The sequence below is a fragment of the Lynx rufus genome, unplaced genomic scaffold, assembly GCF_022079265.1.
Source record: "Lynx rufus isolate CCGP_SWC_20201006 ecotype Redwood Valley unplaced genomic scaffold, mLynRuf1.p SCAF_13, whole genome shotgun sequence".
NCBI classification, from domain to species: domain Eukaryota; kingdom Metazoa; phylum Chordata; class Mammalia; order Carnivora; family Felidae; genus Lynx; species Lynx rufus.
Window position 1 is genome coordinate 3,685,166 of NW_025814827.1, and position 27,689 is coordinate 3,712,854.

At 54.1% G+C, this 27,689-nt stretch overlaps 1 protein-coding gene across 1 annotated transcript; it reads right to left on the reverse strand.

The window, feature by feature from the left end:
• Positions 1–710: 710 nt before the first annotated feature.
• CD276 (CD276 molecule) lies at positions 711–13,427 on the reverse strand. Its single transcript, XM_047074644.1, has 9 exons — positions 13,343–13,427; positions 10,470–10,808; positions 9,949–10,263; positions 8,996–9,334; positions 8,493–8,789; positions 5,279–5,413; positions 4,330–4,371; positions 2,840–2,875; positions 711–733 (listed from the first exon to the last, which is right to left on the reverse strand). Exons 1-9 carry the CDS (start codon positions 13,425–13,427, stop codon positions 711–713), a joined length of 1,611 nt encoding a protein of 536 aa, XP_046930600.1.
• Between the last annotated feature and the right edge of the window lie 14,262 nt (positions 13,428–27,689).

Below are 27,689 nucleotides of genomic sequence, written 5' to 3' on the forward strand. Positions count from 1 at the left end.
AGCTCACGGGGCACAGCCCACGGCACCACGGAAGAGACTGGGCTAAGGGAGGTCCGAACGTGTCCCAGCACGTGACCCAGCACATGCGCCTGTGTGCCTCCACAGGCCCGGGGGAAGGGCGCTGTCCTCAGTCAGCGAGGGAGGGAAAGGCCGACGCTGGGGCCAGAGGAGGGGCGGGCAGGAGGGGAGCCGCCTCTGGACTCGAGGAGATGCTGAAGGCTCAGGGTCCCTGTCCGAGCAGACGGGCTCACAGGTGGGTGGAAGAAAAGGCTGAGAAATGATAACTAGTATATCAGGGCCCCTGGAGAACCAAGGCCGGGGGTGACTGTGTATCCTGTCTTTGGAGAAAGAAGGCAGAGCATCAGTCTGAATACTGAGTCCTTTGGAGACATAAAGGCAGCCAGATGGTCCGCGCAGCATATCCGTTGGAGAAATAAGGTGGCGGGGTGGTCTCTGTGTCATGTCCATAAGAAATAGGACAGTAGGATGATTTACGTATCATGTCACTGGAGAAATAAGGCAGCAGGATGACTTGGGAGTCACGTCCATCGGAGAAATAAGGCTGCAGGGTGGTCTCTCTGTCCTTTGGAGAGTGAGCAGGACCTGCCAGAGTGGGAGGCATCTGTCGGAGGCAGGGCTCACCCCGAGGCCCCAGTGCAGCCAGAGGTGGGAGCCCCCAGGGAGGGGCTGCAGCCCCCTGGTGCTCGCCATCAGGCTATTTCTTGTCCATCATCTACAGTTCACGATGGAAAGAAAAAGCAGGGGAAAAGGCATTAAGTGCAGGAGTTCTGCTCTCGGGCCAGGCACATGGTCACACACTTTTGGGTGCGGAATGTGTCTGGCGGTGGCCGCCGCAGTCTGACTAGCAGCTCCCTGTGCTACGCGCTGCCCTGGAGGCCCAGACCGACCCCAACACAGGAGCTGAGCATCAGACGGACCATGAAGTGCCCGAAGGAGGCTGCCTAATCTTCCCCAGTCCACCCGCCCCACACCCTTCCCATCCACTGTCCCCTCTCCCTGGCACACGTGTCCCCTCCCACCACCACCTCCCTTTCTCTCCCCCTCCGTCATACCCTCCCCTCCACTAGCAAGAAATCCTTCCCAGCTCCCCCTCCCACACGGAGCTCCCCAAGAGCAGTGCTGTGGGGAACCTCCCTCCCTCTGACTCTTGTCTCTACATGGGGGGCACCCAGTAGACTCACACCCTTGGCCTCGCCCCACTCCCCGACCTGAACGGGGAGCTTAGAAGGAGGACCAGGGCATGTGTGACCCTTCCGCTCCCACCCTTTGGGCTCCGTGTGTCCCCGGGAAGTAGTCTTCCCTTCCGGATACTGCCTCTGGGTTCACCCAGCGTGATCAGAGACTGGGGGGCCAGGCTGCCACACTCAGAGCAGGACCGGGCCATTCTGCAGCTCTCTTCCGGAACAAGGCTGACATTTTCATCTCCAACTGCTCGATCCTTCTATGCCTCATTTGGTTCAGAACAACAGAGAGGCAGATCACTTATCTCCATCCTTCTGTACCTCAGCACAGGCCTCCATTACTGCCATGGAACATTCTACAGCATTTGAAAGACTTGCTTGACAGAGCACTTCTGCATTTGTCACCCTGCCTAATCCTATCACAACCATCTGTAAGTGAGGGGCTCATTCTGCAGATGAGGAAACTTCCTGGAAGGTCAGAGGCGGAGACTAGACCCAAGGTCTCCCCTCCCAACCCAGGGGCATCTACCTTCTGCACAAGGCTGCCTTCCTAAACACCTCTTACTGCCTTTCGTGCAAGTCTGAGTCTATGGCCCTCGTGTACACGTATTTTGTGCAGGTTTCGGAGGGCCCCATTGCCCCCTGCCTCTGGAAGTTTCCAGGGTCTATGTCCTTCCCCTCTCCCCTAAATGCAGGGGTGAGCCTCCAGGAGCTCAATGAAAGTTTATTTCCTGACAGGGACACCAAGGAACCCTTAAGAAGATTTAAGTTTCCTTTAACTGTTAGCAGCCAACTTGGACTTTTAGGCAGAAGCCATTCAGATCTACAGCGATACTGCACCAAGGAACGTTCTGGTCACAAGACACACACACAGATACACGGGTATCTCCACACAAACACACGTACTCAGATGTCGCTGTTGGTTACTTTCAATAAGGATGAATCTCAAACTTACTTCTAACCAACCCCTTCTCGATGTAACTGCTGATGCCGTATAATATGAATAACGATGATTGTTCACATTGATTAACCACCTACCATGTAACAGGAACATGGCTGCCTGGCTGAAAACCGTATTTCCTAGCCTCTCTTGCGCTAGGTAGGCGTCGTGTGACTAGGCTCTGATCGATGGATGTGAACTGGAGTAACGGGAGCTATTTCTAGTCAAGCCCTAGGGAAAAAACCTTCCTCCCTTTCCTCTTTCCCCTTCCGGAGGGGAGGGGCGCGGGGCCACAGGAGCTGGAGCAGCCTCGGAACCGGGGTGGAAACTCCGCGCGGAAGGAGGCAGACACCAATAAATGGAACCTGGCTCCAGGACATCAGTGGCCTTACGATCACCTAATGCTTAGACTGTTACAGGAGAGAGAAATAAATTCGTGTCGTTGTGATGCCTCTGTCATATCTGCAACCTATTAGAGCAGCCAGGACCTCGGTTACTCTGCCCGCTGCCGTTGCACCAGCGGGGAGTCAAGGCTGCTCCCCCAGGGAGGGAGCCTCAGGTCACCAGGTGGTGAAAAGGTGATCACCACCCCCACCACCAACCCTCCCTCCTGGGGGAGGGAGGACCCTCCCCCAGCCTCCTACACACAGATGTGCAAACACACAGACACATGTTCTCAAGCACCACGTGTCTTTACCTTCTTTGCTTTCCGAGTGTTTCAGAGGCCGCAGGGCTGCAAAAAAGGAAGGGGCACATGGTGAGGGGGAACCACGGGAAGGGGCGGGGGACGGGGTCCCACAGAGGGATGAGAGCCGGGGAAGAAGGCGGGCCTGGATGACTGGGAGAAGCTGGGAGGATGAGGGCCACATCCCAGCACCAGGGGAGGGTCTTAGGCCACTGTCCCGAGCCCTGGCTCTGCTCTGTAGCCTGTCACTCCTGTCTGGGCCTCCGTTTTCTCCATCTATACAATGGGAACAGCTACCCTGCCCTCCAGTGAGCTGGAGACGTGGAAGGACACCAAGTTTGCCCTGCACATAAGGGCCAAGTAAGAAGCTACAGGAGGCTGCAGACGATCCCAGGTGGGCCTGGGGTCATGCAGACCTGACACTGAACAAATCTCTAGGCCACCCTCTTCTCCCCACCCCTCCCTCTCTCAACTACGTCTGCCTCTGAGCAAGAAAAATGAGGCCTGATCCCAGGGCTGTCTCCACACCAAAGGCAGAAAATTAATTGGCATAATTTGCGGCAGTCCCCAGGTGTCCGTCTCCTGCTCTTCCTTCCTCGGGGGTGGGGAGGGGACCGGTGTCAACTGGCACCAGCCCAAATGATTCAGCGGGAACCTGCCTCTCCCAGCCAGGAGCCCCAGAAGGGAGGGCGGTGAGGCCTGCGGGGGCCACGAAACACCAGTGCCTGGGCACCGGCCCCAAGCTGGGCTCCAGGTCTGTGTCCCCAAAGCCCTATCCCCTTTGCAGACCACCTATGTATCTGGTCACTTGAAAGAGCTTCAGAACAGCCCTCTGGTGCCATCAAGGCAGGGTCGGGATAACACTTCACAGATGGGAAACTGAAGCCCAGAGCAGCAAAGCACTTTGCCCGAAGTCGCACAGCCTCTAACCAGAATGGGAGACTGTCTTAAACTGTTTGCCGACTAACACGACTCCAAGATATCGAGAGCACTTACCAGGCACCAGGTATGGCACTAGGCCCTTTACATACGTTATCTCATTTAATTAACCCACACAACCTATGAAGGGAGGCAGTCATTAGGAGGAAACCAAGACTCAAAGATGAAGAAACGGAGGCCCGGAGAAGCAAAGTGACTTGCTCAAGGCCACTCAGCCTACAGGCTGGAGCTGGAACTTCAACCCAGGATGCCCTTCTCTTGAGTCCTCACTCTGCTGCTAGGAAGCCACCAGACCCCACGGCGCAGGGTCACTCAGAGGGGACCTGGCCCTGGTAGAAAGGCAAGGCAGGCAGGAAAGATGCAGCAGCCCCTGGGAGGGAGTCTAGGGAAATCCAGATCCAGGCCTAACGCTAAGTAAAGACCAGACTCACCTGGGTAGGAGGCCACAGTCCACGAGACACTTCATCAAACCTCAAGTGAATGTGGCTCCTCCAGGTCCTAGAGTCCTCATCCTGTCCCTGTGTCCTCTCAGCCAATAAGGCCAGCTCTAAGCTCAGACTCACCTGTTTTGGATCCTTCTCCATCCCCGTCCTGGTCCTCAGCACCTGGAAGACAAGGACTCAGCGAACAAGAGACCTTCGCCACCCACTGTCACTACTGCACTTCCCCATCTGAGAGCGCCCACCACTCACCCAGCCAAGCACCTTCCTCTCACCCCTCCACCCACCCACCCACCCAGCCCATCACTCCCCCATCCGCTCACTCGCCAAGCCCGTCCACCACCAGCCTTCAACATAAGCACCACCCGCCTGTCTGTCCCTCCTCCTCCACGTCTGCACCCTCCCTCCCAATGCCCAGCCAGCTCCCACCTCTCGCCGTCTACGTTCACGGTCGCCCCTGGAAGCCTGTGCGTACCCACGTGCCACCAGCCGGCACCAAAACCCCACTCACCGGTGTGTGCTCACCTCCCACCATGCACCCGAGTGGTCATACTTACCGGCCAAGCTCAAACCACCTATCTACCAATGCCAACTCACCACCTGCCGGTCACCAAAGTCAACCCACACTGACCCCAGCCTAGCTAACGGCAGCTGCTTCAGACTCTGCCCGCCAGGAGGCGGACACACCCTCGCACAGTGAGACCCGAAGCCATGCAGCATTCACGCACGTGTCACTAAACTTTCACGCTCTACACCCACACCGCCACTCGCGGACACGCTCATATGACCTCCACCCTCACCATCGCACTTGAGCCCCACAAGTCCCCACCACTCTCTTCCAGTCCCACTCACACCCACGCTCAGCCTGCTGTATTCCCACCCTGAGAGGCAGGCTTGCACCTGTTCACACACACAAGCCATATTCAGCCTCAAGGTCGCACGCGTGCAGTCCGACCCCATGGGCACACTCATGCTCATTCTGTCACTAGGAAGCAGCCCGCTTGTTGATGTCACAGACACACCCACATGCCCAAAGACACGTGTGTGCATGCACACACTCTCTCTCGCTCACCTGCATTCTCCTCCTCACAGCTCTGCTTGATCTTTCTCCAGCACACGAAGGCCAGGGCCACCAGCAGGGCGACAAGGCAGACAGAGAGCCCCACAGTCACCCACAGGGCCTCGGGAGGGAATGTCATGGGCTGCCCTGGGAGGGGAAGTGGGGAGAATGGGAAGAGACGGTCACGCCCAGCACCCATGGCCCTGAGCACAGCACACCCCGGGGCCACAAGGTATGAAGGGAGCTCCCACCCTTGCTGGGCTCCAGCACTATGAAGAGACCTCATTTCAGTCCCCACGCCCCTTCCCCACGCACTGAGACACATCCAAACCCTGACACAGCCATGGCTGGTGTGCAAATGCTTCAACCCCAGCAGGGTTGAAGAGTCTGAAGTTGATGATGCTCTAGAACCTTCTACAGCTCCCCACTGACACTTGAATAATGCTTCAACCTTCTGGAGGACCTCTATCACGTGGCTACCGCTTACCCTCCCCCAGCCTTCCTTTCCAATTCCACTCCAGGAACCTCTGCTCCAGCCGAGCTGGTGTCCTGACCATTCTCTGCACAGACAACTGGTTCCTTCCAGCCTCCACACCACTGCTGTCAGGTTCCCCTACCTTAAAAAGTGCTGCCAAACTCTCACCTAGTTTAAGATTCCCCTCCTCAGGAGGACCCTCCCTGACTGTTCCAACCCCACCTGGTGATACGCCCCATCCTACAGATCAGGAGTCGGCAAATCATGGTCTGCGAGCCAGATCTGGCCTGTGGTCTGTGTTTGTACAGGCTGTGGGCTAATAATAGTTTTTGTATTTGCAAAGGGTTACAAAAAAAGAAACAGGAGGCGCAGAAGGGGAAGGAAAAGCAGCAGCAGCAGCAGCAACAGAGATTGTACGTGGCCCACAAAGCCTAAAATATTTACTATCCAGCCCTTTACAGAAAGTGTTGGGGGAGCCCTGCACATAGATGGGGGTGGGAACTGAGGGTGCCCAGTGAGGGTTCTGGGTTTACCCAAGAGGAGGAGACTTGCCAGGGGAATGTTTCTGGGAAGCGTGGGGGCCCTCCTGTGAGCTATCTCGCAGCAGAGGGAAGGGCTTGAGGCGCCCGCACCTGGGTCAGCCCCAGCAGCTGTTCTGAGCACGCCAGCCATCCGCCCAGGCCCTGGGCCCGTGCTGGGTCCTGGGCAGAAGCCTTGGGGACATCAAATCTAACAAAAGACAGAGCTGCTTTCCTCTGGTCTCTGGAGACCCTGAGCGCCCAGGGCATCGGCAGTCTTGGGGGGCCAGCTGGTTCTGCAGAAGTCACCGTCATTGCAAAGAGCCGTGCCAGGAGGACCTTCAGCGAGCAGAGGCCCTGGCAGGGACACAGGCATGTGCAGCAGATGTTCCCTTCGGCCGGCATGGCTGGCAGAGCTGACACTCAGGACATTGCAAGCAAAGGGACACATCACCCAGGAGAGCAGGAGAGGGCAGCAGCTGACATGCAGGGCCAGGAAGGCTAGTCCACGAAGCCTGGGAAGGAAACCCCTGGGGATCCTCAGCGGGGCTCCTGTAGCAAAGGAGGGCACAGAGCCACAGAAATACCAAGGAGGGGGGAGGACCCCTTTCTACGTTCACCCCCTGACTGGTGTCAGTGCCTAGAACACAGGTCAGACATGCCCTCACTCAAACCGTAAAGAGCAGGGCTCAGACCTGGGTGTTGAGGTTCCATTTCCAGTGCTTGCTCCATAAAGCCCCCTCCATGCACAGCACATTCGACTTCACTAACCTCCAGCAGGTGTGGGAGAGACCAGGCTGGAGGACTGACAGCCTGAATCCCAGAATGTTTTACAAGGCACAAAGCTGCCTGAAGTGAAATACAGGCCAAGGGCTCCAAAGTAGGCCAGACCTGCTCTTACAAAACCAGGAGGCTGGGTGGTGGGGAGAAGAGAAAATTAGGCTGAGAGGCTAAAGGTTGGATTCTGGTCCTGGCTCATCTGCTCACCGAAGGATGCTGGAGTCAAGGGCCACGGACCCCATGGATGAGTTTAGAGGGGCCATGCACCCTCTACACGTCAATGCAAACTATTGTGTTTATCATGTATCCAATTTTCAAAGAGGTGCCTGACCCCCCCAAATAGAGCCACTTTGCCGGTCTGTAGACTTGGGAAAGTTCTCTCTCCTCGCTGGGCTTTGGTTTCCTCATCTCTGAAATAAAAGCACTCTCAATGTTACCTACTAAAGTTTAAAATAAAGGTTTTTTTCCCCCTCCTAGGTGGGCTAAGCATTCTCCCTACAGTTCCACTTACACCCATAGACCCTTTCTGCACAGCGTGGCAAATATCCAGTTCAGCCCAGTGTGCCAATTATCACAAAGTCCACCAATCCTTCAAGACCCTCTCAACTCCTGCCTGTCCCTGGAGACCTCTCCTGACTGCTCCAGCCCATTCTGACTCCTGACTCCTTTCTCAGAAAGCTTCACTTTCTCCGTTGACCTCACTCTACCTGGTATTTCTTATCCTCTCTGGAAACACACCAGGCAAGGGAAAGTCATGGAAGGGAAAAGAGGACAACTAGACAGACAGAACCTGCTATCCTGACACCAGAGTATGTGGGGAGGCCCCCTCTTCACACCCCGAGACACAAGGAGCACCCACTGATGTGGACACTACAGGAAGGGAGGGTGTTTGGGCTCGGACCCCAAACAAAACCCCAACCAGATAGAGGGAATCCCCAAGAGGGCGGCATCAATCTGGTGTTTGACCACATGGGGGCAGCAGAGATCTCCGCCCCACCCACAACTGCTGCCTGGGTTGAGAGCTCCCGTGTGCAAGAGCGGCCACGGATGGGGTGTGGGGGACTGACCACCTGGACAGGCCCAGCTGTCCCTCAGGGCCTCAGATCACAGCAACACCTTCCCATCGCCCTGCCTCGCCATGCCTTGTGTCTGCTCTGGAGCTCCCACTCACACCTCCAGATTCCAGGCAGCTACGCCCTCCCCCGTGTAAGAAGCACAAGTACCACCTAAGGCGTTCTTAGGAGGGCGAATATTACAAATGGCTTTTATCAGCTCGTTAAAGAAAGTCCCCTAAGGACTTCTTGGTGAAGAATTTGAGACAGCTGAAATGTACGAGAATGTTTTTAAAAAGGCTTCTGTCCACCCAAACCTACCTAAATTGCAGCTCTCAATCTAGAAAAAAAGGCAGCGGCTCCCTCCGTCCTCCCCATCTGTTCATCTGCCCACTACCTACCTGTGATGGTGACGGAGCCATGAGCGTCCTGCTGCAGCACAGGGTTGCGCACCAGGCAACTGTAGGTGCCATTGGCGCCCAGCACCACCCTCAGGACACTCCGCACGTCGAATAAGCCCTGCTCATTGGCCATCTGCGACGTGGTCACGTTGCCGGTCAGGGGCGCACCCTGCCCGTCCTGCCAGAACACCTCGGCCTCCGGGTAGCCCCGGTAGCTGGAGCACGTGATGGTCACCATGTCCCCGGGCCGCAGGTCCTTGTTGGGCTCCAGGGTCATGCTGGGCTTCGAGTAAGGAGCTGGAGTGGGGCAGAGGGCAGAGGGCAGAGGTCGAGGTAAGGCAAGGATGGGGATGGGGGTCCGCGGTGCAGGATAGGGCACCTGGAGGAACAGGGGTCATTAATGGGGCTTGAGTTATGTATGGGGTTCCTGATGGCACAAGAGGTAAGGGGCGGCGGGAAGTGAGGCGTGCATCCAGGGGAGGGCGCCCCCTCCCGGCGCTCACCCGCCACCTGCAGGCTGACTGCAGCGCTGCCGAAGTCCCGGATGCTCACAAAGCAGGTGAAGCTGCCCTCATCAGCCACCCGCACTCGCTGCAGCCTCAGGGACGCGTTGCCCTGCGCCAGCAGGTCGGGGAAGAGCGCGGTGCGGTTGGCATAGGCGCTGCCCTGGTCCCGGCCCTCGGAGAAGCTGTGCACCAGCTGTTTGGTGTCCGTCAGCTGCCAGATGAGGTTGAGCTGCGCCAGGCTGAAGCCGGGCTCGGGTGAGAAGGAGCAGCGCAGGGTAGCATCGGTGCCCACCAGGGCCACCACGGGGTCTTCGGGGACCTGGACCTCCACGGCGCCTGGGGGCGAGGTTGGGTAGGCGGTAAGGAGGGGCGGGGACAAGCCGGGGTACCAGCCCACAGCCTCACAGATCTCCTCCTCTATTAACTCCCAGTTCCTGTTCCATCTTCCCAGTTTCTCTCCAGACCCAAAAGCAGATTGAGTTTCCAGATTCCCAGACGTGGAGTCACCCTAATCTTATGACAAGAATCACAGCAGCTTGGCCTTGGCCTGATAATGCCTGTCCCCGGGGGCCAGTCCTAGGGCAGCATCCAACCCTAGCACAACCCCCCTCCCCTGAGATGGATCCGTTTCCCTCTCCTATCCGTACGCTCTCTGCTGAGATCTGAATGCTTCTCCATCCTTTCCAGAGGTTTCCTGAGCCTTGGAGTCAGGAAACCCGGAGAGCGGTAGAAGGCCTGTGGTCGTTGTCCTCACCCCCCACCACCAACGTGAGTTTCCCCGCCTCCCCATCCTGTTTATCTTTCCTGTTATCATTACAAGAATGCCACTGTTCTCGGAGACTGAAGACAGGGAGCGAGATTCAAATCCTGCAGCCCCTGCTGATAGGACCCAAACCTCCTGCCCTCACGGGAGATTTAAGCAAACGAAACCCAAAACCAAAACCAAAAACCTGTGGGGCTTCTCTGGGGCGTGATGGTGACGGAGCCATGAGCGTCCTGCTTCAGCACAGGGTTGCGCACCAGGCAACTGTAGGTGCCATTGGCGCCCAGCACCACCCTCAGGACACTCCGCACGTCGAATAAGCCCTGCTCATTGGCCATCTGCGACGTGGTCACGTTGCCGGTCAGGGGCGCACCCTGCCCGTCCTGCCAGAACACCTCGGCCTCCGGGTAGCCCCGGTAGCTGGAGCACGTGATGGTCACCATGTCCCCGGGCCGCAGGTCCTTGTTGGGCTCCAGGGTCATGCTGGGCTTCGAGTAAGGAGCTGGAGTGGGGCAGAGGGCAGAGGGCAGAGGTCGAGGTAAGGCAAGGATGGGGATGGGGGTCCGCGGTGCAGGATAGGGCACCTGGAGGAACAGGGGTCATTAATGGGGCTTGAGTTATGTATGGGGTTCCTGATGGCACAAGAGGTAAGGGGCGGCGGGAAGTGAGGCGTGCATCCAGGGGAGGGCGCCCCCTCCCGGCGCTCACCCGCCACCTGCAGGCTGACTGCAGCGCTGCCGAAGTCCCGGATGCTCACAAAGCAGGTGAAGCTGCCCTCATCAGCTACCCGCACTCGCTGCAGCCTCAGGGACGCGTTGCCCTGCGCCAGCAGGTCGGGGAAGAGCGCGGTGCGGTTGGCATAGGCGCTGCCCTGGTCCCGGCCCTCGGAGAAGCTGTGCACCAGCTGTTTGGTGTCCGTCAGCTGCCAGATGAGGTTGAGCTGCGCCAGGCTGAAGCCGGGCTCGGGTGAGAAGGAGCAACGCAGGGTGGCATCAGTGCCCACCAGGGCCACCACGGGGTCTTCGGGGACCTGGACCTCCAGTGCGCCTGGGGGCAGTGGGGTGGGGCAGTGAGGAAGGGTGTGGACACTGGGAGCCTCCCTAGCTCTCCTCCAGCTTCCATGTTAACCCCAGGCCAGTCCAACCCTCCTTTAAGGCCTGAGACCCAAAGTAACTTTATTATCTGTGGTCCCCATTCAGTCAGCGAGACTATATAGTAAGCACCTACTATTTGTCAAACATAAGGGTTAGAAATGCAACAGAGAAGAAGACCAAGGTCACACCCTTACAGAGCTTACCTTTTAATGGGAGAGAGGGTCAAACTAAGACAAGTTCTCATTAGCGTGGGATTAGGAGTAGGAAAGCCGCAGGTCCTTGTTGCGCTCCTTGTTGGCTCATCCATACCCCGAAGAATTAGAGGTGGTAGCTTTTCAAAAATTTGACACGTACTTTATACCTGTCTGAGCTAGCTGCATTTTCTCATAAGTATATATTATCTTTATTAATCAGAAAGGAGAGTGTATATCAAATGTTAATAGTGGTTTTCTCTCGGTTGAGTGTCTGACTTCAGCTCAGGTCATGATCTCGCGGTTTGTGGGTTCGAGCCCTGCCTTGGGCTCGGTGCTGACAGCTTGGAGCCTGGAGCCTGCTTCGGATTCTGAGTCTCCTTCTCTCTCCGCCCCTCCCCCACTTGTGCTTTGTCTCTCTCTATCTCTCAAAAATAAATGTAAAAAAAAATTTTTTTTAAATAGTGGTCTTCTCTGGATGAGAAAGGATAACAAGTACTTTTTCATTGTTTTTTTTTTCCTAAAAAAACACGATTAGCTTTTATACTAGAAAGAAAGAATGCCCATACCTTTCAAGGTGGTGGTGAGTCACATTCTCACTAAAAGGATATTAAGTTGAGATTTAAAGGGAATGAAAAAGAGCTTGATATACAAAAAGCTAGTGTCAGGGCGTCTGGGTGACTTGGCCCATTGGGCATCCGACCCTTGAAGTCGGCTCAGGTCATGATCTCATGGTTTGTGGCTTCAAGCCCCAAGTCTGGCTCTGGGCTCGCAGTGTGGAGCCTGCTTGGGATCTTCTGTTTCCCTGTCTCTCTGTCCTTCCCCTGCGCATGACCTCTCTCTCTCTCCCTCTCTCTCAAAAATAAATACATGAACATTAAAAAAAAAAAAAAAAAGAGCTATTGCAAGTGTGTTCCAGCTAGACAGAACAGTGGGCACGGAGGCTCTGAGGCAAGTTCAGCTCCCTATGTGAAAATATCAGGTAGCTGTCCGGTGTGGCAGGAGATTCTGGATGGGAGAGCTTTGTAAGACCAGTAAAGAATTTAGGTTTGCTACATGTAATGGGAAGTCACGGGGTGGCAGGGAAGGTGTTAATCAGCATAATCTGGCTATAATAATGCTTGCAACTCACTCTGGCTCCTCTGTGGAGAACGGACTATCTCAGTGGTCCTTGTGAGACGGACACCAGCGAAGCAGGCACGCTCAAAAAGTGTGAGGATCAAGGAGTCATGCCCCAAAGCTGACTGGGATATAGCACCCATTAAAGGTTTCTTGCATTTAGAAAAATAACACTTTACGGTTGGTATTTTTATTGCGAATTATACACAGGGCGAGGGGATCATAATCTTTGTAGTGTGTAGAGACCTCTCAAGGTCTTAACCTGGCCCTGGATCTCTTGCTGCAATCCCAGCCCCAGGCCAGCTCTCCAACTGGTGCCCCGTGGAAGGGGCATTTGGGGATGAAACCTGAGGAATCACCCAGATAAAGCTCTTTCTCTAAAGAAATCAGAGCCGCCGGGACCCCAGAGTTGTTTCCTCTTTATGACCAGCAGGTGGCACGAGACACTCAGCTTTGTCTTCCCCTATGGCGGAAGGAGGCAGTCTCTCCCTGTGCCAGCGGCTAAGGATTTCAAATCTGAGGATGTGGTTATTAAAAGTAAAGCCATTGTTGAACGCTGACTCTGTGCCAAGAGCCGTGTGGGAAGATTTACATCATTTATTCAACGTGGTGACTGAGCACCTACCGTGTGGCTGCACCAATCCCGGCCCTGGGGATAGACCTTGCTCTTTGAGCAGAGCAGGCAATAAGCAGGTAAACCTATAACATGTCAGGTGGAGGAAAAGGCTGGGAAGAAGCATGCCGCAGTTGAGGACAGGGAGAGATGATGTGCTATTTCACACAAGGTAGCCAAGAAAGCTTTGCGGAGGAGGTGACATAGGAGCAAAGACCTGAACAAAATAAAGGATCAAGTCGTGCAAATGTCTGGGGACAGAAAATTCCAGCCAGAGGGAACAGTACATGCAAAGGCCCTCAGGAGGGAACGAACACACACTGCGTGCTCAAGAAACACGTTAGTGCTCACATCACCGGTTTACAGAAAAGGAGACAGGCCAACAAACGCAAAGTAAGTTGCCTGTTGAATCCCAGGGATGGAAAGGCGTGCGGCCAGGGCACAGGGGAGATTGGGAGGACGTTCGCCAAAACCCTCCCCATCCCTGCTAGACAGAGGCTTAAAAGAAGCCCTGGTGGGTGTGGGCGCCCTCCCCCCATCCGGTCCCCACTCTGCTCCCCTCACCTGTGACGCAGACCCACAGCACTGCCAGGGCTGTGGCCAAACGCACACGCACACCCACACCCGCGCTGGCCCAGCGACACAGCATCTTCCTGAGAGGCAGCTGACAGCTGGGCTCTCCGTAGTGGAAGGCTGCCCCTGCCTGCGAGGAAGAGGAAGTGAGGTCTTTGTCTCCAACCAACGGTCCTCCCCAGGCCCTCCCTCACCTCACGCCCCCTGGACCTGGAAGCTCCTGGAAGGCTTCGATTGCCCATTGGCAGGTCCTCCCTCCACACCCTACGAGGCTCCCCACTTGAGGGATTTTTTGAGAGATGCTGGCAAGAGGGCACTCACTGAGTCACTGGGGAGGCTAGACCAGGGCACATGGGGGCAGCTGGGACCCACCGTCTCAGAACTAAGATGTTGGTATGAACTATCAGGAAGACGGGCAAGGTGGCAAGTAGAGGCAAGGCTGGCCGGCCCAGGGCAAGAATGTGCACAAATCAGTTTGGCTCAGTTTGGCTCTAGACAACAGCTGGTGGGGAGAGTAAGGGCTGAGGCTGGAGCCAGACATAGAGATAAGCTGAAAGTTTTGAAATTTATCCTGAAGGCAACTGGGAGCCACTGAAGGTTCTGGAACAGGAGAAAGGATATGGTCAGAGCTGTGCTCCATAAAAATGACGCTGATAGCATGTACAGGATAAATGAGAAGAGATAAAGCAGGTCTGGGTGAAAACAACAGCAGTGGAGGACGTGGGGAGAGAGGAAGGGAGCCGGAAGGGAGCCGTCAGAGCGGCCACAGTTTTGAGCCCGGTGAGCAGGCGAGATGGTCGCTGAGACAGAACATGGAGGCATCCGCTGTATGGTGTGTGAAGTTAGCAATGTTTGTGCAGAAACTTCAGGGGAGAGTTCTAGGAGGCAGCTGGCGTAAGCACAGGGGGCCCAAGAGAGAGCATATTTGCTAGTTTGGCGCTCTTTACTGAGTTACTGAGACCAATCGGAAATGGAAGAGGCCAGGCCTGGGGTGGACCCCAGAGGCTGAAGTCAGGACTGAGTGCGAGGTATGTGTGTGGTCACAGGTGAGACCTGAGCCAGAGACGCCCAGACCTCCCTGGGCCCAGCCGTGCTCCCAGTCCTGGCTGCCCCCCACGGTGTCTGACTTGGGCAGGCCGTACCCACCTCTACCCTGTCCCACAGCTGCTGCCTGATTGTTCATGCCACGTCCCATCGAGCCACATAACGAGTGTGGATTCGGTCTATCCAACACTGTTCAACAGGAACACAAACGATTTCACATTCTCACAACCACCCAGGGAGAGGGGGGAGTTGACTCGGTCCCATTTTGCAAGAGAAAAAAAATAAATAAATAAAGCCCATACAAGTGAGGGGACTTTGTTAGTGTGATATAATTTGCCAGTGAGCACAGATGAGGAGGGTCCGGGTGCCCAGCCTCCTGCCACACCTTTCTGCCTCTCCCAAGGAGCAAATCTCACCCACAGCTGTCAGCATCATGCGGGTCACAAGGGACCTGGCCTCAGGCCTTCCAGTCCCAGCCAAGCACCTCCCCCCCCACCCTTCCCCCCAACACACACCAGGCAGCTGGGCTGAGGGAGTCCCTCAGCCAAACCGGGTGCATCCTGCCCCCCCCCCACCCCAGCTGTCCACAGCGGGGAAGCCCTGAGCAGCCACTTCCTTCCCAGACACTTCCGGTCCAAACCTGGCAGCCTCAAAGCCTCGCCGCCTGCTGAGTCAGCAGCCTTCTCGCTCATTCATAAAGGCACCCTTGGCGGGCACCACATCCTGCTGACAAGGGCAACCACTGGCCACAGGAAAAGCTAGCAGGCAGCGGCCTCCCACACTGCTCCCCACCCCCACCCCCAAGGAAGAACCAGGGACTAAGGATTAAGAAGCTTCCAGATGCCAAGGCTCCCTTCCTCTCTTTCACCCCCAGACAAAACCAAGGCCTATCTGTTCTTCCCAGGCCAGCTCTCCCTCTCTGTTTATGCCTGCCACTCCCACCCTGACTCATGGGGTCAGCACTCCTCTGACCCACCTGTGCCCTTCCTCACTGGCCCTGCTATCTCTGCTCTGCCCCCACCAACCTCATTGTCTACGATGTCTGCTCTCAGGACCTAAGACAGGAATCTGCTCACATCCTTGCCCATGCTCAAGAACCTTTCATGGCTCCCCACTTACCACTGAAATAAAGCCACTTTGCTCTGCCTGGCACTTAACACCTTTCTTATGAAGTCTCCAGTCATTAAGCCAGGGTCTCTTGGGAATGCCTGCCATTCCTGGGTAGGGGAGGTCAGGGAGCACCTCTTTCCTAATCAGACCTATCAGAGCTCTCCAAGGGCCAAGCTGTCCTTCACTCCAGAGGGAGAATGAGAGGCTTTCCAGGGGTGGGCATTGGGCTTGCCCACCTTGATTACCTTCCTAGATTCTGAACCCAGGGAAGTTCCCACCCTCATGGTTTACCCTCGGGAAAAGCCTGACGACAGTCTAAAACCAAGATGACCTGAGAATTCCACAGCACCAAGAGGATCCTACCCCAACAGCTGGGCCCCTAGGGGCTGAGGGCCTGAGGGAGAAATGCATCTCTGAGACAAGGTGCCACACAGGGAATGGGGGCTTGGCCTGGGAACAGAAAGCCAATCACCGCCCATTGGGAGAGACGGCTGCCCCTGTCTCAGAGCCTCATGGAGACGCACAGATCGCACGCTGCATTTGCACAGCCCTGCCCACCTTCTCTACAAAGGGGAATTCTCATCCCCTGGCAGGACGGGCCCTGGAGTCAGCATGCGCCACCCCTCCCCATGAGTCACCAGCCAGCCCTCCCTCCTCTTCCTTCATCCCAGTCTCAGCCCAGTGTGGGAACTCCAAGGAGCCCTGCCAGGAAAGAACACAGAGTGCCTTGGCTTTCCCGGAGAAGCAGGACTGAGGGGACCAGCCCACCCTTGGCCTGACAGTACAGCAAGTTCATCCAACCCCAGCAGAGGTGTGGCCACAGGGAAGCTCCCAAGAGAGGACCCAAGATATGCCCCCATTAAGCCAAAACCAAAAACAAGATACCCCAAACCTAGGGATGCTCAAGAGGAACTCCTTGCCCCCACTATGACCACCCCATACTCTCTTAACCCCCTGCCTCCTCCCAATCTCTGCAGGGGCCACTTAGACAATGCTTCCCACCAAGAGGGCAAGAAGAGTCAAACCGCATAACTAGTGTCAATCTGTGCTAACCAGCATAGCACAGAGGCAGAGCTTCTGAAAACAGCAGTTTAGCACCTGGATCAAGCTATGCCTGAAGCACACCTAGACTGCCCAGATACTTGGGTCAATCTTTTTTTTTTTTTTTTTTTTTTTACTCAAGCTAGTTTCAGCTAAGTTTTTATTATCTGCAGTTGAAGGACTCCTTGAATATACACTCATTTGTATATTCAGTAGTGCATTTAACCACTCACTGAGTACCTGGTAGGCAGGCCTACCAGATCTGGGGACAGAGAGATGACCAAGCTGTGTCTGTCCTCAAGGAGCCTGCATTCCAATAGGGAAGTGCATGTAAATCACTGCATTTCAATATAGTATATTATTTAAGACACTGTAAGAACTACTTGGAAGCACCTTAGAGACGTAATAACCCTAAAGGTGAGTCCTGAAAAATGACGAGCAGCTCCCCAGGTAGACAGGCTGGGAAGGGTAGCTCCTCCCCAGCCCCAAGTGACCTGTCCTCCTGGCACTGCCTATGTGCCCAGATCCCTTTGAAATAGTAGGAAATGAGTTCCAAGTTCGGCGTTCTGCTCTCAGCTCTGACACTGCTGTGCAGTTTTTAACAGATGACTTCCCCTGTCTAAATTCAGTATTCCTATGTATAAAAGAGATGCTTTGCTGGCACCGCCCGGGGGGCTCAGTTGGCAGAGCATCCAATTCTTGACTTCAGCTCAGGTCATGATCTCACGGTTCGTGGGATTGAGCCCCATGTCGGGCTCTGCGCGGACAGCACAGAGCCTGCTTGGGATTCTCTCTCCCTCTCCCTATGCCCCTTACCACACGCATACCCTCTCTCTCTTTCTCTCTCTCTCTCTCTCTCTCTCTCTCAAAAGGAATAAATAACCTTAAAAACAAAGTATGACAAATGCTTTGCTGGACCCTCGTGGAACTTGATCAGTACGTTAAACTTGCATGTACCGTATCCTTGAGTATAGCCAGTTTAGTTAACTACCACGCAGGTCACATTGAAATGTACAAAATGACTGCAGTGGAAACCACCAGTTTCCCCCTATACCTACTCTCCTTCTCTGTAGAATTTTGAATTAGGCACGTGGCCACTCAGCTAAAGACTACAGAGCCCAGCCTGCCTTGCAGGGGAAACGTGTGTCCGTATGACCATCTTCTGGCTAACAGGGTAAGAGAGGAACTGATGTGTGCAACGTCTGGGTCATACCCTTAAACAGAGGGCGCATACCCTCTCTTTTCTCCTCCCCTTTCCCACTAGCTGAAACAGCTGGGGTGGCCATCTGAGGCCACGCTGCCAAAGGCAACGCTCTGGGGACTTCAGAACAGCAAGACGCAAGACCCCCGGAGGGGCTGCAGTATCAGCCCTGGACATACCCGGACTGTCACATGGGTGAGAATAAGCATCTACTCTAGCGTCACTGTTATTTTGGGTCTTTCTTAACAGCATCTGAAGTGACTAATTTAAGGAGCCATCCCTCCCCTCCTTTCCATCCTTCTCTCCCAGCTCTTCCCACCCCATGAAAATTGCCACTGCTCAGAGCAGCAAAAGGAAACCACATCTAAAATAGGTGTTTCAAAATACGAACTGGACACTGTGTCATTTCAGTCACTTAATGATGCCTGGGCCCAGCTCAGGAGATATTTCAAGGGTAGATGTGACCTGGCTTGGGGATTGTTTGTATGGGAAGGAGGGGCTGAAAGAGGCAAGGACATCCTGAAGGCTTGAACAAATGGGCATATGTGCGCACCTATCGTAAGATGGGGAGACCTGGAAATGAAGCATGTTTAAGAGGAAGCTTCCCACCGGGCTTGAGCTACAGGTCATCCGTGCCAAATGTCACATGGACTCCTGGACACACAGAGCTGGAACTCAGAACAGAACAGGGAGATATCCACGCGCTCATAGGGATGGGAGCCAAAGTTGGGATCATTGAAGAAGATTTTGGAAAGAGAACAGGTCCTCCAACAAATTCTGGAGAAACTGCAGAAGTTAATGGTCAGGTATCAGAACAGGGAACCTCTCTCTGGCCACCCTCATGACCCATTTGCCCCCTCCAGTGATGGGCACCCACTACCTCCCAAAGAAGTCCGCTGGTTTGGGGGCAGCTGTCACTGGTAGAAAGCTCTGCCCTATCCTGAGCCCAAATCTGTCTCCCATACAGTCCTCCTTTGACCTTGTAGAACAAGTCTGCCTCCTCCCTGCAAGTTTTAGATCTTCTTCTCCCTTGACGAGCTCACACTGGGCAGCCATGCAATATTATTCACCAATATGACCCAAAATGACAGAGGCCAAGTTGTGGCCAATGACTGGAAGCCATTTAGTCACATTGCTGCTGATTCTCATCTCTGCCATCCTCTTCTGACGGACTTGGGGAAGGGGTGGAACTTTATGGGATGTTTCATTCGGGTTCCCGTTACATTTCAGCCAGCTAAGCTGAGTCCATCACTCCAACTGCCACGATCTTCTCTTTCAAATTGTGGCAAAATGTAAGGAACGTGAGGTTTACCAGTTTGACCATTTTGAATGTACAGTTCGGTGGTGTGAACTACAGTCACAGTGTTGTGTAACCATCGTGATCTTTTCAAGTACTGTTTTGACAGTTCCTGGTACGCAGAAAGCAATCGATAATTTTTTGGTGGATGAGAACAAGAAAAATGAACGTCACCCCCCCAAAATTGCTCTCTTCTCCGTGCTTTGTTTCTCGTGTCATCAAGGTCCTCAGGAAGAGGACAGGAACAGGAAGACCCCGCAGCACTAGGTTCTGTCCCTGGATCAACGTCCATCCGCTATTCAGGGCTTTGAGATTAGGAGTCTTCCTACCCAGCTGCCCATCACATGTCCTATCCGCAAGGTGTCACTACTTCTGGCAGAGGACCATTCAAATGCGGAGAACCAGGAAAAAAAAAAAAAAAAGGCTCATTTGAAGATGTACTCTTCTTCAAGTGCTCGATTAATGACTGGTTCCAGGATTTTGTCAGGGGTGAAGGACACGATCACCAATCTGTTGTTCCCATAATTGGCCTTCTCTCCCCTAAAACTGGCCGTCTGCTCATCTCAGGCGTCCTGGCATTCACTTCTCCATTCATGCAACAAACATGAAGAAGTACTATGGGGGTGGAGGGTCCAGCAGTTCCCTGGGGGGGTGGGGAGGTTCCGAGGAGGAGACATTTCAGCAGTCTGGCAGCTTGAGCAAAGAGTGGGCCCCCACAGCACCCTCTGAGAAGACAGGGGCTCTGAGGAATGGCTGCCAGGAGATGGGGCAGGGGAGGTGGTCGGGGGGTGGTTAAGGATTGATTCTGTACGCCGTGGGAAACCGTAGAAGGCTATGACCCCCACCCCCTCTGTCTACTCCAGTTGTCCTGAAATCTCCCGGACAGCTTCTCAGCTACCTTATCTCCAAGTTCACTCAGCACCAGGTCGGACAATCACAGGGGCCAGAAGATAAATCCATGTGAAGCAGATTATCACCTCCCCACCTGGCCTGAACACCTTCTTCACAGCTTCTGCAACTTCCTTCTTTGGCAAAGAAACAAAATAGATACTGAGCAGACCTTCTCTGCCTTCAGTAGTCAGTCTTGATACTGTTTGTCACTTTCCCATGCATCCTTCATTCTAGAGTGCTTCTCTCTTGTTCTACACTGGCTCCTTCTAATAACAAGGCTCCCCTGTCCTGCAGGGAACCTAGTCCATGTGGTGCTGGTGGGACTGACCCCCAGCGTGGGGCCTCAGCGGGTGTCCAGAACGGACTCATTGGAGAACCCTCAGTGATTGGCTCTGGAACAGGCCTATGAGCCAAACCACACCCCATCAGACTTCCCAGAGCTGTTCTGCTGGAGCTAGTGGAAAAGACTCTTTCTGTAAAGGTCCAGATAGTAAATATTTTAGGCTTTGCAGGCCATCTGATATCTGTCACAACTACTCAACTCTGCCATTGTACAGGGAAACAGTCATAGACAATGTATATATGAATGAGCAGAGCTGTGTTCCAACAGAACTTTATTTATGGACACCCAGATTTGAATTGCATGTAATTTTCATGAATCACATGATTTTTTTTTTCAACCATGACAAATGTAAAAACCATTCTTAGCTGTGGGCTATACAAAACAAGCAGCAGAAGATTTGGCCCACGGGCTGCAGTTTGTAGGAACTGGATTACAGATCCACTAGCTCCAGTCTCAAAGACACCCAGCTAGCAGCAAAAATGGGAAACAGTGGGGAACTGGTACATTAATCATGGTGCATCTACGTAAGGGAATAGCACATAGCTTTTGAAAAGAATGTGTACTAATATGGAAATAATTCCACGGCATATATCATGTCAATAAGGTATACTGTCAACTGTGTGATCTCATTTCTATATTAACAAATGGTCCCATGGTCCTCTCTCTCTGTGTCAATATCACCTATGTTTCAGTACAGGTCCTTCTCCAGCACTGAACCTCCTGGGGTTGGCTCCTAGGCCTTCTCCTCAAATCTCTCTACTATTTTTTCCTAGATGACTTCATCCACTCCCGTGGCTTTAAATATCATTTATATGCTGGCAACTTCCAGATTTTCTTCTCCAAGCCCACACCTCTCTCTCTGAGCTCCAACTGTCCCCTCAACATCTCTGTGCCAGTGACTCACTTTTAACCTGTCCTTCTTCAAACTGTTGATGTACCCCTCAAACCTGTTCCTCCCCAGCTCTTCCCACATGGGAAAGGCACCACTCTCCACTCTCTGCTCAAGCCAGAAACCTGAGTTTCTCTCACCTCGACAATCCATCACCAAGAACAACCATTCCTAACCCCAAAATATATTTTAGGGGTCGACAAACTATGGCCTGAGCACCGGATCCAGCCCACTGCCTGGTTGGTCAGCTCACCAGTTAAGAAAGGGTTTACTTTCTTACGTGGTTGGAAATCAAAAGAATATCTCATGAGACACGGAAATCACACAAAATTCAAATTCCAGCGTCTGTAAATAAAGTTGCATTGGAACATAGCCACATTTCATTTACGTATTGTCTGTGGCTGCTTTTGCACTACAAACAGCGGAACAGAGCAGTTGCAATAGTCACAAAGCCTAAAATATTTACTTTCTGGCCCTTTGCAGAAAAAAAGTCTGCTGACTTTTCTGATAGTTTCATTCCTGTTTCTCTCCACCTGTGCGGTTCTCTCTGGTCTGCCAAGTCGTCATCATCTCTTGCCTGGATGACCACAAAAGCTTTTTCACTGGTCCCTCTACTTTCTCTCTCGTCTCCCCACCCAGTTGTATATTCCAGTCTTGACTCTACACAGCAAACAGAATAACTGCTATAAAGACATAAATTGCATCAGGCCAACACGTTCAATATTTAATCAGCTCCTCCATGGCCCACAGAACCCTACCCGGTCCGGCCTTGCTCACCTCCCCAGCCTCACCTCCTCCCACCTGCCCCTCGCCACAGTGGCCTCTTCTACGTCCTATAACATGCATGACATAGGTAACATCTCTATCCTGAGAGTCACCTTGGCAGAAAAGCCAGGCAGAGATCTGCCACTCCAAGGAAATCCCTGTTACTCACTGCACAGCTTTCTTTTCCTCATGTCATACTAGAACCTCCCTGAGAAGAAACAGCATCTGCTCTATTGACTATTGTATCCTTAATTCTAGCAAAGTCCCGGCACATAATGAGTGCTCAGTGCCTTGTTGAATAAATGAAGGAGTGCGTGTGTGTTTAGATAGATAGTAAGAGATGGATGTTTGTATGTGGGAAAAGGGTCTGGAAGTGTGATAGTGAACCCAACTCCGGGGCATGGGAATGAGGGTAAGCGTCTATGTGCACTTCTTGATATACTTCTGTAACTTTGACAATGAGCATGTAATTCCTTTGCAATTAACAAAAAGAAAACAGCAACTTCAAAGATTTGTATAGATTTTAGACCAGGTTCCATCACTCACTCCCTAGGGCAAACCCATGTCTCTCCAGGTCTTTATCTCCTCAGTCCTCAAAGGAAGGTCCCACCACCATCCCGTGCTATAAGCTTGATCACAGGTTGAGCTGCTGTAGTCAGAAGAGGCTTCATGGAAGAAGTGAGCCCTGGTGTTTAAGGAGATGCCTCTGGAGTCAGAGATACAGGTTTAAATCCAGACTCCACTTCCTAGTCATGAGACTTTCAGAAGACATCCTCTCTGAGGCTCATTTATAAAATAAAGATTATAAATTACCTTCTAGGATGATTATAGGACAGCCTGCGAATGGCCCCCCTGTTGACCTTCCCTTTTCCTGATAACCTGAGTCAGTTTGGGCCTTTTGTGTTGTTAAATGGAATCGTGAGGCCACCTTGTCTGCCCCAGGATACAGTTTGGGCTTAGGAGCAGGCAGCTCCCGGTTCAAATTCTGACTCAAAAGTTTTGCTAAACACATGATCAAGTATAAATGACTTAACCTCTTTGAGACTTGGTTCCACATCTCTAAAACAGGAGTCACAATCCCTACCCCACAAGGGCTGCTATGAGAATAAAATAAGACAATATACAGAAAGGACTCGGGAAAGCACCCAGCACCTACAAACAGCAGTAATAATTGTTATTCCTGTCACGATTATTGCCATAGGCATAGGGATAAGGCCTCCTGGACCCCCTGCACTGAGCATCACCCCCGCTCCCCAGCCAGGAGCTCCTCTGTTGGATTATACATCAGGTCCCTGAGACCATTACTCCTTCTATGACCCCCTTTCCACCAAGAATCCCACCTGCACCCCAGCTCCAAAGCAGCAGACTCACAATCTGGTCCCATCTCTGTGGCTCATCCCTAGCGGTTCTCTCCCCCTTCCTCCTCCCAAATATAAGATCGCAGCACCAAGCATCATGGGCTCCAGCCCCTACTGCCCCTGCTGCTACCATATCCCCCAGTACTGGGCACAAACTCCAGTGTCCCCTGAGGGAAGGCCCAGTCCCTGGGAGGCCATGTTGACTTTAGGGTAACCTGGGAGCCCAGAGATAGTATCTCTTCCTACTCCCGGGATCCCAATAAAAAATGCTTCTCATTCCCCACTCCTAGTGGGTTTCCCTCTGATACTCTCCCTATGCCTCAGGAAGGCCAGATGCCCAAAGGAATTAGGGGCGTGGAGGAGGCATCCATTCTCTGGACCACAAAGAGAATGAGAGGGAGAGTGGGAGCAGCTGGCAGGGAACACGAGTCAGAACTGGAGAGTGGAGGAAGGGCTCTGGAGGCACGAGAGTGCTGAGGACTAGGCCTCTGGAGAAGCAAGCACTCTCAGCAATGGCCCCGGCTAGGATACCCAGGTCAGGCCTGCTCTCTCCCCAGCCTCCCGAATGGGTCCCCTCTGCCTTGCTGTCGGGACCTTTAGCACGTCTTGCCAGACTCCAGAAGCAGGGGTAAAGCCTTTCCCTGCCTCCAGAGTGGCAGAAAGAACCTGTTCTAGGGACAGACAGCATTGCAGCTCCAGCATGTGCTAGCTGTGTGTCCTTGGACATGTGACTTCCCCTCTCTGGGCCTTGGCTTGCCCATGTATACAATACAGCTAATGATACCCTACTCCACAGGACTGATATGATTCAATGAGATGATATCTACTAAACATCCAGAACAAACCTCCCCCCACCCCAAACCTGAAAACTCCATGTTCCTATCTGGAACTTCATACTGCAGGGGTGGCAAAACCAGGATGTGGCAGCCAAGGGTTGCATAAAAGCACATGTGCCCTCTCCCAAATGTTTGATCCGCTTGAGACCAAAGGAAATCTCAAGGATCACATCCACCAGTTCCCACCCTCTTATTTCCCCTAAGCCCAGACTATGCTTCCCCATTTGCTAGTGAACCTCCCTGTCACTCCTGGCCTGGGGTGTGGAAAAAAGACAGCAATGAAAAGTGGACACCCCCACCCAGAGGATAAGCTCATGGGCAGTGACATCATCCTGCCTGCCCTTCTTCCTCCTCCCTTGACCCCATGACTCAGGTCCACAGCCTCAGGTCCCACGTGGTCATAATCCTGGAGGCTGCTTGGATTTGGGTCATTTTCTTCACATTTAAAACCCCACATGTCCAACCAAGAACCAGCCAGCAGCAGGCCAGAGACTTGTTCTACAACACTGTCTAAGAATCTCTTTGGGTGCTGTGGAATCACAGCTCTGTGATCACCCTGACAATCGGACCCCAAACGGTACTGCCCAGCTCACCGTCAAGGCCAAATCCTGCCCCAAAGAATGAAGATTTATAACTCCAGACAAGACAAGACAGACTACAGGTGAAGGGTGGAGGAATTCTCCCAGGAAGGCTTTGAAGTCACCCTCACCAGAGTAAGGACACAGCCTCCTCAGAAGGGACAACATTTCCAAAAATGTCCTTTCCACAAACATTCAAGCACCCAACCTGGCTGTCAGGCATCGGAGCATCTCCAACATTCAGCCAACCTGCCTCCATTGGGTACCTGGTCAGACTGCAGAGGGCCAGGAACAGGACAGAAAAACAGGTCCCCAAATCCCAGCACTCATGCCCACCATCAGGCTTGCATTAACACAGGCTTCTCACCTCTAACAAGCCAAGCCCCGCAATGGTCTGAGTTCTTGCAGCATAGGAGTCTGGAGTAAATTGGAAAGCTCACTGAAGGGAGGCAGGAGAAACCACTACTGATGTCACTGAAGAGAGGAAGAACTCCAAACATCAGTCATGGGACCAATAAAAGCATTGCTGAGGCCACTTGGTGCAAAGCTCACTCCTTCAAAAGTCCCCTTGCCCTACAACCCCTTAGCTCAAAAACCCACGTTCGCAGCCCTGACCCAAAGTCAAGAAGAAAAATTTCACTGATGCCAGACGTGTCCTAATGTCAGACTATGATGTATGTAATATGAGACAGAAAGGGTTCCGTGCGCTCGAGAGTTAAACATAAGTGTTAGTGCTAAAGCTTGAGAACTCCAGATATCAGGGAAATATACTCACCCCAAAATATTCCCATCCCCAAATGAGCTGGAAATATGAGCCATCACTCATAGCCTACAGCCCCAGAGCCCTCCACCCCTCCCTGCCACTCAGATGGGCCCAACCCATCAGACAAGTTTCGACTACAATTTCAAGTTCAGACTTTAATTTCCCTCAGCCCCCAAAACTACAAGGAAGGCTGCACAGCATCAGATTTCCTGGGGATTTCTGGGAGGCCAGAGGGAATGAGAGGAAGTCAAACTAAATGAATAACTCTCTTAAAGACAGAACAGCTTCATTACTTTCTAATACAGAAGCTAACTTCTAAAGACATGCGTGTAAAAAAGGACCTGGGGCCTTAATTTAATGATGAAATTGACTCATTACAATTATCCACATCCAATTTGAAGGTAAATAGTTTTTCTCAATTAAGTCAAAGAAACCCTCTCCCTCTTCCCCCAATGTTTTCTGCTTTACTATTTTGCCTAACGTTTTCTTTCCCTCAGCGATAGATCCATCCATATCTGAGTCATCTGTCACGCATTTCTCATTAGGGAAGGTCTGGCTTAGAAATAAATCCCCTTTTCTGGCAGTTCACCGCCTTAGGCCACCAAACCTGCCAACTCCCTCCCTAAACAGCAACCGAGGGCCTTGGAATCTCCTTGGGAGATTCAACCCCCTCTCCTCTAGTGTGTCCCCACCCCGGTCCCCACCTTCCCGCCACCGAGTTCCCCATCTCCTCTCCGTCCCACCTCACCCACCATCTCCTGGACACTTCCCGAGCCCAAATTGCCCGCCCCATCCCTGCTCCCTCGTGTTCGCCTCCCACCCCAACACCTATTCAACCTTTCACCCTGGTCAGCTGTCCCTACCGGTTCTCGGAATCTGTCCCCCTTGCTCCCGCTGCTGCCCGTGAAAGTCCTCTACTCGGTCCTTCAGGGCCAAGCAGAGTGGGGCTCCCTTCTCCACCCCTCCCCTCCCCGGCAGCTCTCCCTCCTCGGGGATGGGACTCGGTGTTTTCTTCTACAGGCCCGGGAGACCCCGCTTCCCTCCTAACTCCGGCTGGCTTCCCTGAGCCTTCCAGAATCAACACAGTGACAGATCTGTCCCCACGCCCCTGCAAGCCCAGGGCCTCCGGTAATCACAAGCACCCACCAGCCTCCTCCAGGGCCTCCCGGGTGAGGGCAGGTCCCTCAGTGCCCCAGCCCCCTCGGCGGCGAGGTTGGGGCGGGGTTGGATTCCGGCGGCCCCCGCGCGTCGGGGGCCCAGAGCCGGGCTGCGCCGCGGCCCCGAGGAGATGGCCGGGTGCGGGCGCCCGGCGAGGGAGGGCACGGCACGCGGTTCGGCGGCCCCGCACCGCTCGGCCGCAGACAAAGGCCGCCCCCGCCCGCACGGGCCCGCGCCACGCAAGCACTCACCGCGCCGCGCCGGCTCTCGGGACGCGGGGACGCGGGGACGCGGGGACGCGGGGTGGGGGGGGGGGACGCGGGAACGCGGCAGAGCGCTGTCGAGTATCCGCCGCCGCGAGGCCGGGCCGGAGTTCGGGGTCGGGGGCGGCCCCGCGAGGCCGAGGGGCGGGGCGGGCTGGAGGAAGCCGCGGGCCCGGAAAGGCAGCCCGGGTGTGCCCCAGAGGCGGGATTGGCCCCGCGGCAGCGGGCCGGCAGAGGCCTGAGCCCTGAGCCCGCCCGCTGGGCAGGGCATCGGCCCGGACCCCGCCCCAGACCCCAGTCCGTACCCTGGAGTCGGGCCAGGGGGCGCTGGTTTGATCGTGCCCATCCCCCCCGCCCTGTTCCCACACTCCCAAGATCCAACGTGTAGTTTCTGCGAGAGGGGACAGGTGACTGCCCGCTGACTACCCCCACCCTCCAGCCTGCTGGCGGCAGAGCCAGAACCCGGATCCCGCTGGCCGACCCCAGCCCCGTGTTCTCCCTATGCCCCGGGTTGGTACTGCGGCCTGGAAAGGGTTAACTCGACTGCGAGGAATTAAGAGCTGCAGGGAGCTCTCTATAAATACAGTGTCGTGGGCGCCTGAGCCAACCGCAGGGTAATTTCCACTGGGCTGGTTTTCCTCTTTTCCTCCCTCCCACCCATAGCCACCCGACCAGCCCTGCCCCCAGCCCCAGGCCAGGCTCCAACAGGGGGAGCAGCTCTGACACCCCCACCCCCAACACTTTGCCTGGGCTCTGTCCTTACAGGACCCAGCTCCAGCGTGGGAGGAGATGGGGGGGGGG